The 13914-nt window shown below is 37.9% G+C and overlaps 1 protein-coding gene across 4 annotated transcripts; it reads right to left on the bottom strand.

Annotated features, from left to right (window-relative positions):
* Positions 1-531: 531 nt before the first annotated feature.
* LOC121896231 (tumor necrosis factor receptor superfamily member 1A-like) lies at positions 532-13655 on the bottom strand. Of its 4 annotated transcripts, XM_042409988.1 has the most exons (11): positions 12500-13653; positions 12291-12420; positions 11321-11417; positions 11106-11231; positions 10348-10479; positions 10160-10187; positions 8955-9187; positions 8525-8701; positions 6430-6467; positions 6039-6138; positions 532-2838 (listed from the first exon to the last, which is right to left on the bottom strand). In XM_042409988.1, the coding sequence occupies exons 2-11, from the start codon at positions 12303-12305 to the stop codon at positions 2513-2515; spliced, it is 1272 nt and encodes a 423-aa protein (XP_042265922.1). In that variant the 5' UTR covers positions 12306-12420; positions 12500-13653; the 3' UTR covers positions 532-2512. The 4 variants fall into 4 exon arrangements, with proteins under 4 accessions (XP_042265922.1, XP_042265921.1, XP_042265923.1 ...); XM_042409987.1 differs by having other exon boundaries at positions 12291-13653; XM_042409989.1 differs by having other exon boundaries at positions 8961-9187; positions 12291-13652.
* Between the last annotated feature and the right edge of the window lie 259 nt (positions 13656-13914).

The raw sequence follows: 13914 nt of genomic DNA, 5'->3' as shown, positions 1-13914 counted from the left end.
ACCGTGTGAGAAGTTTAGAGGGAAAAATCACTATTTGGTGGAGCTGTTAACAACTCAGAGACATCTGAAATGTGACCCAGACTACACACTGCTTTTTGTAAGATGTCAAAAGCCAAAAAGGTTGGAAACCACTGGTATCATCTTTAACAATGTTGTATTTTAAAAGCTTGTTATATTATCCATTGTGTCAAATCTTCATCTGAAAAGTAACTAAAGCTGTCAAATACATGTAGTGGATATTTCCCTCTGAAATGTAGTGGAGAGTACATATAAAGTAGCATCAAATGGAAATACTCAAGTAAAGTACAAGTACCTCAAAATTGTACTTAAATACAGTACTTGAGTAAATGTACTTAGTTACCACTGTCAGTTATTGCCTACATATGCTGACAATTTGGAAACTTGATATTTTCTGTTGTTGTATTAGTGTTTACCATGAATAAATTACAGTCTTTTGGGGTGGCCCACATTAATACACACCACAAATATAATATAAATATGTTTTTTTATTTTGTATTCATATAAATCCTTTCAAACATCAGCATGGAAAAGCAATTTAAATTGTGAATTGAAGGGTCTATCAAAATGCTGTATTCCTGTACATCTGTAAAAAAAAAAGTTAGCTGGCAGCATATCAACATGTGTTGGTACGATGCAATGTTTATCATCCCAGTGTTTATTTACACATGCTATCAGAATTTCAGATGTTGTCTAGCACATCTCTTAACATATTGTGAATATGATAAATGTCTTTCTGTATAGAATCTATTTTTTTCCGTCCAGGAGAAATGGACAATGCAGGACAGCTGTTCTTTGTGCTGAAGCAGAATTTGCAATTCATGAGGTTGGTCTAATCCACCTCAAGAATAAAAGCTATTCAAGCACCCTGCCTACATTTTCTTTGTGTGCTCAAAACTGCACACCAGCTGCTGCTGTTCAGACACTCAGCCAACACTCCCACCTTGTGGCTAAGAGTTTTACTCATGATACTCAGGCTTTAAAAGTACCTCACCGCCATATATTTGTACAATTTGTGACTCCAGTGAGGATACAATTCCTAACCTTGACATTTTCCGTATGATAAATCCACTCATTGAGATTTGTAACAAAATATGCAGGAATCCATGAACAGTTTGAGAGAATTAAAAGTAATAACAAAATATATACACACACATATGTCTCAGCTGGCCCAAAGCCAGAATCCATAGATTCACATTAAAACATTCATTATTAAACTCCATTAATTGGAAAGTCTAAATCCTTTACTGTCGGTTATTGAGTTGACACACAACACTCTCAAAGTGAGATACCCCAACACCACCAGAGGAAACCATTAGTTAGGATAGAATATGTGGTGAGGAAAAACCCGGCCTACTGCATGTTGACACCATTTCATTGCAGAGAACAGAAAATCTGACGTCCTGTGGGGATTTCTGTTTTCTTCGTTTGCAAAGGTGCTCAGCAAGAATCAGTGGCTGAGTTGTTATTACCAGACTTTCATGTCAAAAGACACGAAGGAGATGTCGGGTGTGGTAAAATCATCATAGATGTACACTGAAATGTTCACACAGTTTAAACACTTAAACTGAAGAAGAGCCTTTACTTTGACTAGTAAAATGCAAGCTAAGCACCACTTCTCTGGAAGTATGAAACACCTCTTTGGAATTCAAAAAAGGAAGTTTTCTCCTTGTTTACCGCACACACACAATGACTGAGTTTCGCACATGTACGTTTCAACACTGTGCTGTGAAACCACAACCCTCGACTGTTAGCTTTTACGTGTCACCACACTAGAAGCTGAAGGGTGAGGTACTAAACATTGCGCTTTAACAGTATTGCTAAGAGAAGGGGGATTTCCCTGAATAATTTTTTAAGTCATTTTTCCCACGCCTAGATTACTAGAAAATTCAGCACTCCCTAAATGTTAACAGGCCGTGATGTCCTTAAAGATACTACACTGTCGTCAACATGCTTTTGATGAAGCCACTTCATGATCCAAGTTCCAGTTCTACAGTTGATTCTGCACTGCAACCTATCTATTATTTTCTTTATGTGTGCAATCTGCATTCAAAGTGTCAATTTGGATCAAAATAAAGCTCAACTCAATGAAGACTCAAGAAAAGACATATTACACACTCATCTGAAATGCATTTGATGATTTATATCAATTAAAAGAAGTGGGAAAAGAGGAAATATTCCAATTGCAGTTGGGCCTATCAGGATCTCCTTAGTGCTCCCTAATGCCGTTAAACTCTTAGCTACATTGTGTTATACATCTCCTTTACTCAGCTTTGGATCATTTGTGACATTATTGCAATTTCCTGTGGTTGTACCATATAGTGGCTATGGTTCAGTCCTTTCCGGGAACTTGAAGTTTCTAGCCCTACGCACTTCCGTCCATGATTGAAGCACTCTTGTTTCTCATTGTGCTTGTGTCTCCAGGTGCAGCCTCAGCCTCAGGTGTCCTGCGTTGCTCCACTGAAACCATGGTCTGTGTAACGTCTGCAGGCTGTCAATGCATCGGTTCAGGCTGCCACTGCAGCTTCTCCAGGCTTTCCTGCAGCAGCTGGGCACAGCCAGATAAATCCATGTAGTGCAAGGCAGAGAAGACATCGTTCAGGCTCGCAGAGGAGCGCTGGCTCCACAGCCTCAGCATCTGGTACTGCCTCTCGGTAAAACCCAGACCCATGCCAGCCTCCAGCTCCACCCGCTCCAGCTGCTGGTCTGCCACTGAGAGCAGGCGCAGGAACTCCTTCCACCTACGCAGAGGAACCTCCCTAATAATCGCGTAGAGGACGATGGCCGGCCAGTGCTTTGATTGCACCTTTTGTCTGGCAGCTGTGAGGAGAGAATCATAAACAGTCAGAGGACTCTAAACCTGTAGAAACAAAAATTCTGCTTTGAGCAGAAGAGCAGGAGATCAGCACGCCACTCACTACATTTATATATGAAAAGGTACACATGCCCTTAAAGGATAAGTCTAGTGATGTTCTGTTTTTCATTTTGGCAACAAATCCCATGAAAAGATGAAAAACCAACTATGAATTGAACCTACTAACAAGTATTTCCTGAAATTTCAAAAAGGCCTTTTTCACAGATGAAATGGTGGGGAAGTAAGAGAGCGTTAAAAATGGGATGACACATTGTTGGTGAGTTGCTGTGACATGAAGATAAATATAGAATAATGACACAGAACAACACAGTGCAAAAAACAGTCAATAACACTTATTACTAACTATGATGCATGTTTGTTATGATGTGTCCGCCTAATAAACTTCCCCAGTATACAATATTCACTAAAATCAAGACAGACAACCACCATCTCCAAACTCTGAAAAGAAATGCACAAAGTAACCACAGTGCCAACAGCTTTATGGCCACAAGGGGATTTTCAGCTCAGGTACAAATGTCAGATACAACATGACATCACTAATGACAAAAAATGTGGCTTTACAAATATTTCACACTTCAAGTTCTTTAAATCAATGGTTCAAGGAGTAGGGTCCGGGGAACCCCAGAGGTCATTGAGTGGGTTGCAGACGGTCCCCAGCAAAAAGGGGAATAATTTATTTTCACTATAATTCCATCCATAAATAACGCAATGACAGAATGTTTGACTGTTTTGGTCATGGGTTTCATACACTTTCTGTAATAAAACACCTAAAAGCAAAAATCTTATCAGATGGAGGTCTGTGATGTAATTTGTGTTGGTTTAGGGGTCCTTGATGTGAAAAAGTTTGAGAACCACCGCTTTAAATAACATCTGAAAGTGTGAGGTAGTGGTTCAAAGGAGGTTCAAGGTTAACAGTGACATGCAGTCACTATCTGATTTGCCATTTCCCCTGATGTCTAATTGCTGACTGACATGAAAAAGTGAGGGCGTTCTATTTTCCAGTTTCCACCTCAACGCTATGCTGATCACTGATAAATAGTGTGCTGAACAAGCAGAGATGGAAAGGCTGCCACTGTGCATCTGAAAACACAGCCGCTGCAGATAGTACAACACCAGTAATCAGATGGGGCAAAGTGATATTTTTTATTTTTCCTCACAACAAATTTAGCATAATGAATGGTGATGCAATCTTTTAACCAGACAATCAGACAAGCTGCATGTTTGTGTGCAAGCACCCGATCTGCTGAAGTGTCCTTGAGCAAGACACTGAATCCCTACCAGGTGATAGTTTGGAGATACTTTTAAATACTTCCAACAGTGGGAAATTTAGAATGTTTGAGGGTCTTGCCTGTCTCATTCAAGCTAAAATTTTATTTTTGATAAAAATCTGATTTATCAACCCTTCTCTTTTAACTGATTTTATCAAAGATATTTCAGAGCTTCTGTCTCAATTTAGCTACAATTAGTTTTAAAAATCTAAATCCTCCACATAAAGGAGCTTACTCACAGCCTCAGTGGTGGACTCAGGCAGTCTCAGGGGAAGGGACGAAAAAATATAAAGGGCACCTGATACATTCAGTGAGCCCTCACTTCACAATGTTTTTCTCCCACACAGTGCACCCTATAGGGCACCTTTTTTCATTGAAAGGGCACCCAATTCTGCATTTTATTCTTAGGGGAATCCTAAATTGTGCTTTTTCCTTTTGTGTGTGTGTGTGTGTGTGTGTGTGTGTGTGTGTTCACTAGAAGGGCACCCATAAAGAACCTCCAGCTCACCCCATTATAACAGCATCATAGGACACTGCATTACATCCTCTCCATTTAAAGGGCACTTCATGTTTTCTTGTTTTGGGTTATTTTTTACAGGGCACTATCACATTTTCTTCCAGTGAAAGGGCACCATGAGGGCACTTCATCCTGATTTACCCATAACTAGACAGACATTACAGAACTTTGGTATGTTTTCTCCTTTGTGGGGGCACATTAGAGGGCACTTTTGTAGTATTTTTTGTAGGGTATTATTTTAAATAATTGTGTTCTTTAAATGTGAACTGACCTCAGACATTTAAATATGACATTTATTCCCTGCAACAAATTGATCGAAGTCTCCTCAATTTTCTTGACTTTGTTGATCAACTTGTCCTCCATAAACATGTGACTTTGCCACCAGTGTTCACCATATTTAGACTATTGGTGATGACATACCATACCGGTCAAAAGTTTGACTGGTATTGTATCTTTTTTGGTCAGAGTGTTAAATAGCAGATCACCTCTCCCTTTGATACCTTTCTACTTCTTCTTTTTTCTAAGTAAGCCTTTGAGGTAATTTGTCTTCCTGTCCTAAAATAACCAGTTCCTCTTCACTTCCTGTGTGGTTCCAGCACAATCACGAAAATGTCTTGATATGACTGTTGCAGACCAATTCTACAAAAGTCTTTGGCTACAGGTAATAAGTAGTTGTCAGTAAGTAGTTTCTTACTTTCATGTCTCTTTGATATGAGACTAGTTTTACATGTCATCACAGTACTGTTATAGCTCTGCATAGGTTGTTTAGCTGGATTTAGAGTAGATCATAATACCTCCCAGCTGCCTTTGATAAAGTGGATCATGCTTTCCTTTTCCATTATTATTCTATTACACTACATTATTATCAGCATTGTTAGTATAGTAGTTGTAGTAGCAATTACAGCAGTAATATTATCATTAGATGTTAAGCCACGTCTGACCTTCCATTCGATTTTACATTGTTAATTAGCAATTTTGATGATATATAGCTACAATGCATACTTAGCCCTTCAAACCTTCTTACTTAATATCCCATCTCTCACTTAATTAGTTTGTTTTACACCACAATGTAATGCAAGCTGCAAGTAAAGGAATGTTAAACATAATCTGAATGACAGGATAACATAGTTTTAGTTTTTACATTTTTATTATTGCATATCTGTAAACCTTCTGGCTCTATATTCTGCTGATGTTTTGGTGTAAACTTTCACAATCAACAGTTTCCTCTTCCCCTTCATTAGATATTCAGCTCCTGCACCAGTGTTGGAGACAAACATTGATGTCACACTAATATATCAAACAAAGTCTGACTAAGTCACTACGTCACAGATTTGCATTGAAATCAAATACTGAATCTTACCTTTGTGTTCAGTGTCTGGCACTAGAAGACCGATGTGGGCTGGATGTTCTGGACTCTGACTGAGAGTCATCATGGGAGTTTCCTCAGATATGTTCAATGTCTTGAAAGGGAAAAACAACAAAAAGGAAGTAAAAAAAAACTTTGTTGCAGACAACTCTTTGAAGTGTTAGAGAGAGTGAAATTCTTCAGCTTTTTATAACACCAGTAAATGATCTTAATAATGTATTACAGCTTTAGTTTAGCTACAAATTGTATTATATTTCACCTTTGCACTAATTGAGATCGTTGAGCTTTTTTTTCCAACAGGGCCTCTGATTGTCCACCTACATTACTTCTCCAATCTAGATCTCTATCTCAACAGAACACAAAATGCATGAAACTGAGTACATACCAGTGTGGTCGGGCTGCAGCCTTGATGACTGTGTTGTTCTGTTAGGAGGAAAGCAGATGTTATCAGTAAGCTTCCTGCTGAACACGTTCACTCATGAACGCACAAAGACGTTTTTTGCTTAACACTGAAGTACGCTGTGTGGCAATAACTGCCTCCTAAACTTGTATTTTACACATTTTAATTGCATTAGAAATCAAACAAGAAAGTTTATCTTTGGTTACAAAAATACACAAAAAATAATATATTTAAAGTATTTGTGTATTTAATTTTATATATCTATCATTTCCATGGAGCTGTTAGTGGTAGAAGTGCCCACTTAAATTCTATTTTTGCAATAAGTGTTTTTAATTAGCCTTAGTAATATAATATATAAACAAAAGTTGCTTTTCTGTATGTTTTAATTCATATTTAATCCTGCCTGGTACACACAGTCCCATCTCTTTGCTTTGACTACTTGGGCCAGACATAATGAGATTTATACAGGGAGTCATGAGCATTATAGTGTAAGTAACAACAGTAGCTACATGTTGAGACTGTGAGCTTTCTTCAACATTAAATAATTAACAGTGCCGGCTAGCTAACCAACTTACGTTAGCCCCAAGATTAAAGCATTTTTACTAACGTTTTCTTGTTCAATATTGCTATTGCTAATATATGTAATATTGAACAGTAAATATTTAAAGTGTTAATAATGAAAGTGTCATTCAATTATAGTTCTAGATAGTTACTGATAGGGGGCAGTTTAATCATAAACGCAGCAGCCAAAGTAGATAAGTAAGGCAGATCATTAATAAAAACTTGGTTTGGTATGAATCTGAGGCTCAACTGGAATATCCTTGCAAGATTTAAGGTCTTTGCACACCAAATCCGTTTTTTTCGTCTGAAATTGTTGCATGTTAAAAAATAAATACGATGTCATGTTGTGTCAATCACGTTTACACACCGACTCTGAAAGTTTCGTCCATTATTGAAGTTTTCAGAGAAGGTTCGATTTTCTGCGGTTTTTTTGCATCTGTCAAAAGCCTTTACAGAGTTGTTTGACCACTAAGAGCCACCGTACACGCAAACGACACAGCCTCAAAACACTGATACTATCAGCTCTAACAGACTGATCGCAGGACAACTATTGATGAGTCGAAAGGCTGATCACCTGTGATCACCTGTGATCAGGTGTTTGTGTGTGTGTGTGTGTGTGTGTGGTTCTTTCTTTTTCTTTTAAGAAGTGAGAGGACCACAAAGTCATCCTCAATGCTTGACGACTCCATTTTGCCTCGAAATGTCACCATCTCAAATACATGTTCAAATACATGTTTGAGCTGAAATCCGATCCGAAATATGAAAGTGGACAATGCAAATTCCACATGGAAAAACCTTAGGAACAACCTTAGCAACAAAGGCTACAGAACGGGCGACAAGCTAACATCCGCTCGTCAGCAAGGTAGAAAAAAACAAAGCGTTCAAAGCATGGTGAAGCCTGGGCTTTTGACTTGGAGGGAGAATTTCTACATACATTCACCTCAAGTTTTGGATTTTTGATGATGTTTAACATAGACATCCAACATCAAAACAGTATATAAATAACAGAAAATCTCAAAAAGCACAATATGTCCCCTTTAATATATGCATAGTGAAACTGTGCATGATGCCCCTGACTGAGGTCTTTTACTTAAGTAGAAGTTGCAACACCACACTCTAAAAATAATCCACTACAAGGTCTGTCTTAAGTAAAAATAAGGAAGCATTGCCAAAAAAATGTAATTAATGTATCAAAAGTAAATGTACTCATTATGGAGATCAATTCCTGTCGATGTTTTGTTATGGGATTATTATTACAGATAATTACTAATAGCTAATTTCAACCATTTTATATAGGCCTATGGTTTGGTAATTTAATGTATAACAATGTGTCATATTTTATATGCTGATCATATGTTCTATATGTAAAATATCAATCTCTAAAGTAACTAGTAACTTACACTGTCCAACAAATGTAGTGGAGTAAAAAACTCAACATAAAACGTAAAAGTAACTCAACATTTGACTTAAGTACATTACTTAAGTCAAATGTACTTAGCTACATTCTACCACAGGTTACCATTGAATATGGGGTCCTCAGCAGGCGGCTCCAGGTCTTTGTTTGTGTCCCAGCAGGGACAAACGTCTGAGTATCTGAGCAGGTTCCTGATGAAGAGGGTGGAGAACAGGAGCCAAAAAAGCCCCGTAATTGTCACCACAACCAACACGAGAAACATCAAGGTCAAATAGTTCACTGCTGTGGACACAAAGAAACACTGATATAACTCTACCACTCATCAATTCTGACATAATTCTGTCTGGAAACCTCTGATGATTAAAATATGGGGTGAACTTGAGTCATATTTAAAGATGACCACATTTCTTAAAGAATCATGACAACTTACTGAAACATAAACAGATAACATGAGTCATAAAACAAAAAAAACCACAAACCAGTGAGTTGTTCTGTCTACATCACTTCTTAAGTACAGTAGATATTTAGAACTAACAGTTACTTGGAACTGGGACGATATCAGGAGTCGATGGTGTGTTGTTTGAAGATGCCGTATTCATAAATGTAGTTGTACTTGTGGGTGTAGTTGTAGTTGTAGTTGTGGATGTAGTTGCAGTTGCAGTTGTGGATGTAGTTGCAGTTGTAGTTGCAGTTGTAGTTGTGGATGTAGTTGTATTTGATAGACATATCTTCTTGCATTCTGAGTTTTTCAGACAGTTCTTACAAGCCCTGAAAAACGTAGAGATAAATATAGACAACAGTTGAATATAACAACATATTTATGCACAGTTACAATCCGTTATTCGTAAGGCTACCCTGACAGTCTTAACAAAACTTTTAACATCTGCAGCCACACTGTTCAGTGCAGGTTGTACAGTAAAACCTCAGTAAGTCAAGACCATTGAGAAAAAGTTCGCCCCGACCTGAAATCATGCTATGCTGGATTTGACCACAGAAAAATACTTTTTAAATCAACACTAAAAGTCAGTTACAAGATCAAAAGGGGTATTTTTTTTTTTGAACTGCACAGTTAACTCTCTGGCTATATGTGAGTCACTTTCATAGGAATTTAAAATGCTTTGGAGCAGTAGTATACACTCTCAAAATGTGAGCATAGCACTTAAAGGAGGTCTTTTGGCTCAGAAATCAGACAAAACATCTGCACACTCTACTGATAGCTCCTAATAATTGTAGAATATCAGAGTCAGTGAATAGTTGACATTTTCTCTTGATTCAATGGAAACAACAACAAATTGTATGAAACACATATTGAATATTCTACATGAAGTTTTAATAAAATACATAAGTCATAAAATCATCAAAAAGAAAGCAATTATCATAGAAAGTACAACATAGAAATAGCTAAGTACATCAGTGACGAAAAGTCAAAAGATAAAGAGATAGTGATGATAAGACATCAGTCACCCCCCCAAAACAAATTAACAGTGGAAAGATTAGCTTAAAGCGATGAGCCTGACTTATTACACTGAGTGAAAAGATCCTTCCTCAGCTCTCAAGATTTATTAGGATCTATTACTACAGTATGTAGATCAGTCTGATTTCTGCCTTCTGTTGCAGTTTTTTACCCAGCACCTATAAAAGATTTTTCAATGTGTGCACTCTCCACTCATTAAATACTACTCATTTAATGACTTAAACATATCTAGGTTTTTGTTTCTGTTTTATAGTAAAATCACCCACCTGTTAGGCTGCTGCTTCCCTTTGCCATCTGGAAAAAAAACCCAAAAAATATAAACAATGTGATTCTGAGAATCCAAAAACCACATGCCTTTCTTTTGAGAGAATGTAATTTATATTTAATAAGCTAGAATATGAATCAATATGGCTGCTGTGAATCCCAATATGTCCTTGACTTTGTCTTTACTTACCTTTACAACCTTTAGTGGGGCATTGAACACACCGCCTGTCGTCAGTTTGAGTAGCTTCATTGTAGTATCCCGTTTTACACTCACACACCACATTACTGTTAAAGGAGCAGGGCTTTATTTGCTCCTCAGATTCTGGGGGAAATTTAAAAACACAATGTTTCTGTCTCAATCCACAGCATTAACACACAATGCTGACAAGGCGTTTTATTCTGAACAATAAAATTGGGAGGGCATGAGCTGATTCGAGGATTATTTTAATCAATTTGCCATTGCTTCAGTCAGCACACAGCCAGATATCTTTTTTAAAATTCTACTACAAAATTAAGGCTAAATCTGTTGCAGGACAGAAATAACCTTTTAGACAAGATCACATTTAACCTGGGCGTTAAGTTGGAGTTAAAATGGGAATGGCACACAGTGTATGTAATTCACATGTTGCCATTATCCAACAAAATCCCTCATCTTAGATCTATTGTACAACCTCATTGAACGGGACGTGCAGCCACATACAGAAGAAGATTTTACATCAGATTTATCTTATCAGTGTTTCCACTTCTGTCTAATCTCAAACCATGAAAATTACAAGTGAATGTTAACTGCAACAAAAAGCAATATATTTTCTTTTAAATAACTAGAAACGTTCAACAATGTATTATCTTAGTAGAGTTTAACTTCAAGTTCAGACAATATCCCATAAACTGACAGTACGTGTGTTATATCACTAAACTCAATGAATAGTATTTGAACAAGATACTTACTCTCACATGTGTCGCACCTCTCACATCTCAATATGGAGTTTTCTATATCTGTGAATGTGTTAGCATCACATTTTTTACATCTGAACTGTCCAACAGGATCATCACAGTCACTTTCTTTATGATATCCTTAAAAACAGTGGAGAAAGGGGTTGGGTTAATAGGTGATAATGCCAGTATAACTGTGCAACATGAAGGCATTTTGTGTTATAACTTACCAGGTGGGCACTTTTCATAACATGATGTATTGGTTTGTTCTGTCCCCTCAGTGTAACTCTCTCTAATAGAAAGTAAGGCAAGTCCCAGTGAGAAAGCCTGAAACAAAAGACGAGGTTATGATAATAATAATGTGTGATACTGTGAGGAGAGGAGACTGCTGGCAGATCAACTGACACCTCCAACACCGTAGCTGCTCCCATGTCGTCATACAAAGCCACAGCTGTAGTGGTGTAGTAACTTGGCTGAATACAACTCTTTAAGTCATTGCATGGGCATATTTCCTTTTTAATCTTCATACATCTTTGATATCAAGCGGGTTATTAAGTATGCATATTGTGCCATTACATCCTCTAGCCAAATGTTTCTGGGATGGTGGTCCAGTCTTTTCACATTTTACACACTCAGAAAAGTACACTCTCTAAAAAGGTCCTTCCACCTCCTGTAACCAAAACACAAGCATATGAATACTGGCTGCCCAATAATAAAACATATAATTTGGCAGGGCCAACCCTACATCATCCAATTTGGGGCAAATTCTTATTCCAAAGGTATGTAGAAGTGGGTTTATTTAACTCCTTCAAAAATTACTTTGATAATTATCTAATTATCGAATAAAAATCAAAATAATCGCCTGCCAGGGACAAAGAAAGGAGCGATCACCGCTCCGTATCTTGTTTTATCCAGGGTTATATATTTTGGTCATAGAAACATCTAAATATTTATATTTATGAGGTTATGAAATGTCAAGGCTTCATTTCTACCAGAGCTGCAACAACATGACAGAGAGCCCCTTTAATTCACACCCTCACTTCAGTCAACCACATATAACTTCATCAACATCATCAACACAACCTTTTGTGTGTTTGCTATAGTTATTATTATCTAAAATCAACTCACAGAAACTACATTAAAGCATCCTGGAAACAGACATACAGATGATCCAATTAAAATGTCTAAATTAGTACTTACCAAGACAAAGTCCATGTTGGAAGATTAGACCTTGAGGTGATCAAACAACCCACTTAAGAGGAGTGTGAGTTTCTCTCATTTGAAACAAAAGTCCGATTATCACAACATCACCAGGCGAGGACTGAGTTCACTAACAGGAAGAGACATTCTTACTTTAAGCCATCTATAGATTTCCCTCTAAGCTGAGTCAAGTGTTAAAGGAAGCCTACGTGGTTGTGGGTTAGAGCTGACTGTTCTTTGGAGTCTTCAGAGAAATTGCGCAAGGAACAGGAAACACAGTGAGATCACAAAACCCCTCTATGGAACGTCGTTTTGCCTGGTTTTAGTGCAGTCACACGTCAGTAACCACACCTTCACCATGGCGTCCGGTGCTGATTAACATAGACCATGTGACAGGCATCGTGACCAGGCGTTTCATTTACACCTGGTACATGGTCATGGCCTGGATGTCATCTACAAGAATTATATTTAACACAGCACCACGGATGGCTCAATAGAGTAGTTGATAGGCTGACAAGCTTAAAGGATAAGGCTTGCAATTTTCTATTTTTTTTGTCAACAAATCTCATGTGCAGAGTCAAACCAACAATGAACACATCCCACTCACAAGTATTGTGCGTGTATTCAAATTCTGATAATGGTATTCCCTCTGTGCCATAGACCTCCATTGTTGTCCAAAAACTAATAAAAACATGTCAAAACACCACTGCACTGGGTGACATGTTCCCCTGGTGAGAGTGATTACGGTCATTTGTTTAGAAACGGCTCCAAAGAGTAATAACAGCGATAAGACTGTAGCTCTCAGGAGAGAAGTTCCTTGTATGGCAGATGCCACTGCGTATGCATGGGAACGTGGTTTAGTTTACAGATCTTTGCTAGCTTGTTGTGTTACATATCACAACCTCTTGACTTTGTAATACATTAAAAATTTCTAAATATATAAAGATAATTATCACTCTTAGCTCGCTCCTTCTTTTAGCAACTTTTCTCGCTAATCCCACAGTTTTAGCTCAGCTGTTAGTTTAGCAGCTAACTAAGCAGTTAACGATGGCTTCCCACTCTCCCTCCTGCTCTCTCTTGCTCTGTGTGTCATATGTTTAGCTATTCCTCTGCCTCCTCTGCCTTTAATGATAATGGTATGTGTAATAAATGTTGTTCATTTGCAATGTTGGAGGCAAGGCTCAAAGAATTGGAAGCATGGCTCTGCACCATGGAAAACCAATCATTAGCTAATGTAGTTAGCCAGCCCCCAGTAGCCGGTGCGGGCCAACCTAGCATAGCTCCTACTCCCCTGTTAGCTCCTGAGCAGCCAGGAAGCCAGGGAGGCTGCTTAGACCTATATCTAACCTTCCCTTTCTCTCTGAGATCCTTGAGAAAGCAGTTGCTAATCAGTTGTGTGACTTCCTACATAACAATAGCTTATTTGAGGATTTTCAGTCAAGATTTAGAGCGCATCATAGCACAGAGACAGCACTGGTGAAAGTTACAAATGATCTCCTAATTGCATCAGACAAAGGACTTCTCTCTGTCTTGTTAGATCTTAGTGCCACATTTGACACAATTGATCATCACATCCTATTACAGAAACTGGAACATTTAATTGGCATTAAAGGAACTGTATTAA

Source organism: Thunnus maccoyii, chromosome 4 (genome assembly GCF_910596095.1).
Source record: "Thunnus maccoyii chromosome 4, fThuMac1.1, whole genome shotgun sequence".
NCBI classification, from domain to species: Eukaryota; Metazoa; Chordata; class Actinopteri; order Scombriformes; family Scombridae; genus Thunnus; species Thunnus maccoyii.
The sequence above is the reverse complement of the archived record's forward strand: the minus strand, read 5'-3'. Positions and strand labels throughout refer to the sequence as shown.

What these genes read in the sequence shown, in the direction of transcription:
- LOC121896231 (XM_042409987.1), bottom strand. An exon ending in GAGGTGCGACACATGTGAGA is followed by an intron (nt 10,480 to 11,105) that starts GTAAGTATCTTG and finishes AATTTCCCCCAG; the next exon opens with AATCTGAGGAGCAAATAAAG. An exon ending in GCCAGACACTGAACACAAAG is followed by an intron (nt 2,839 to 6,038) that starts GTAAGATTCAGT and finishes CTCTCCTCACAG; the next exon opens with CTGCCAGACAAAAGGTGCAA.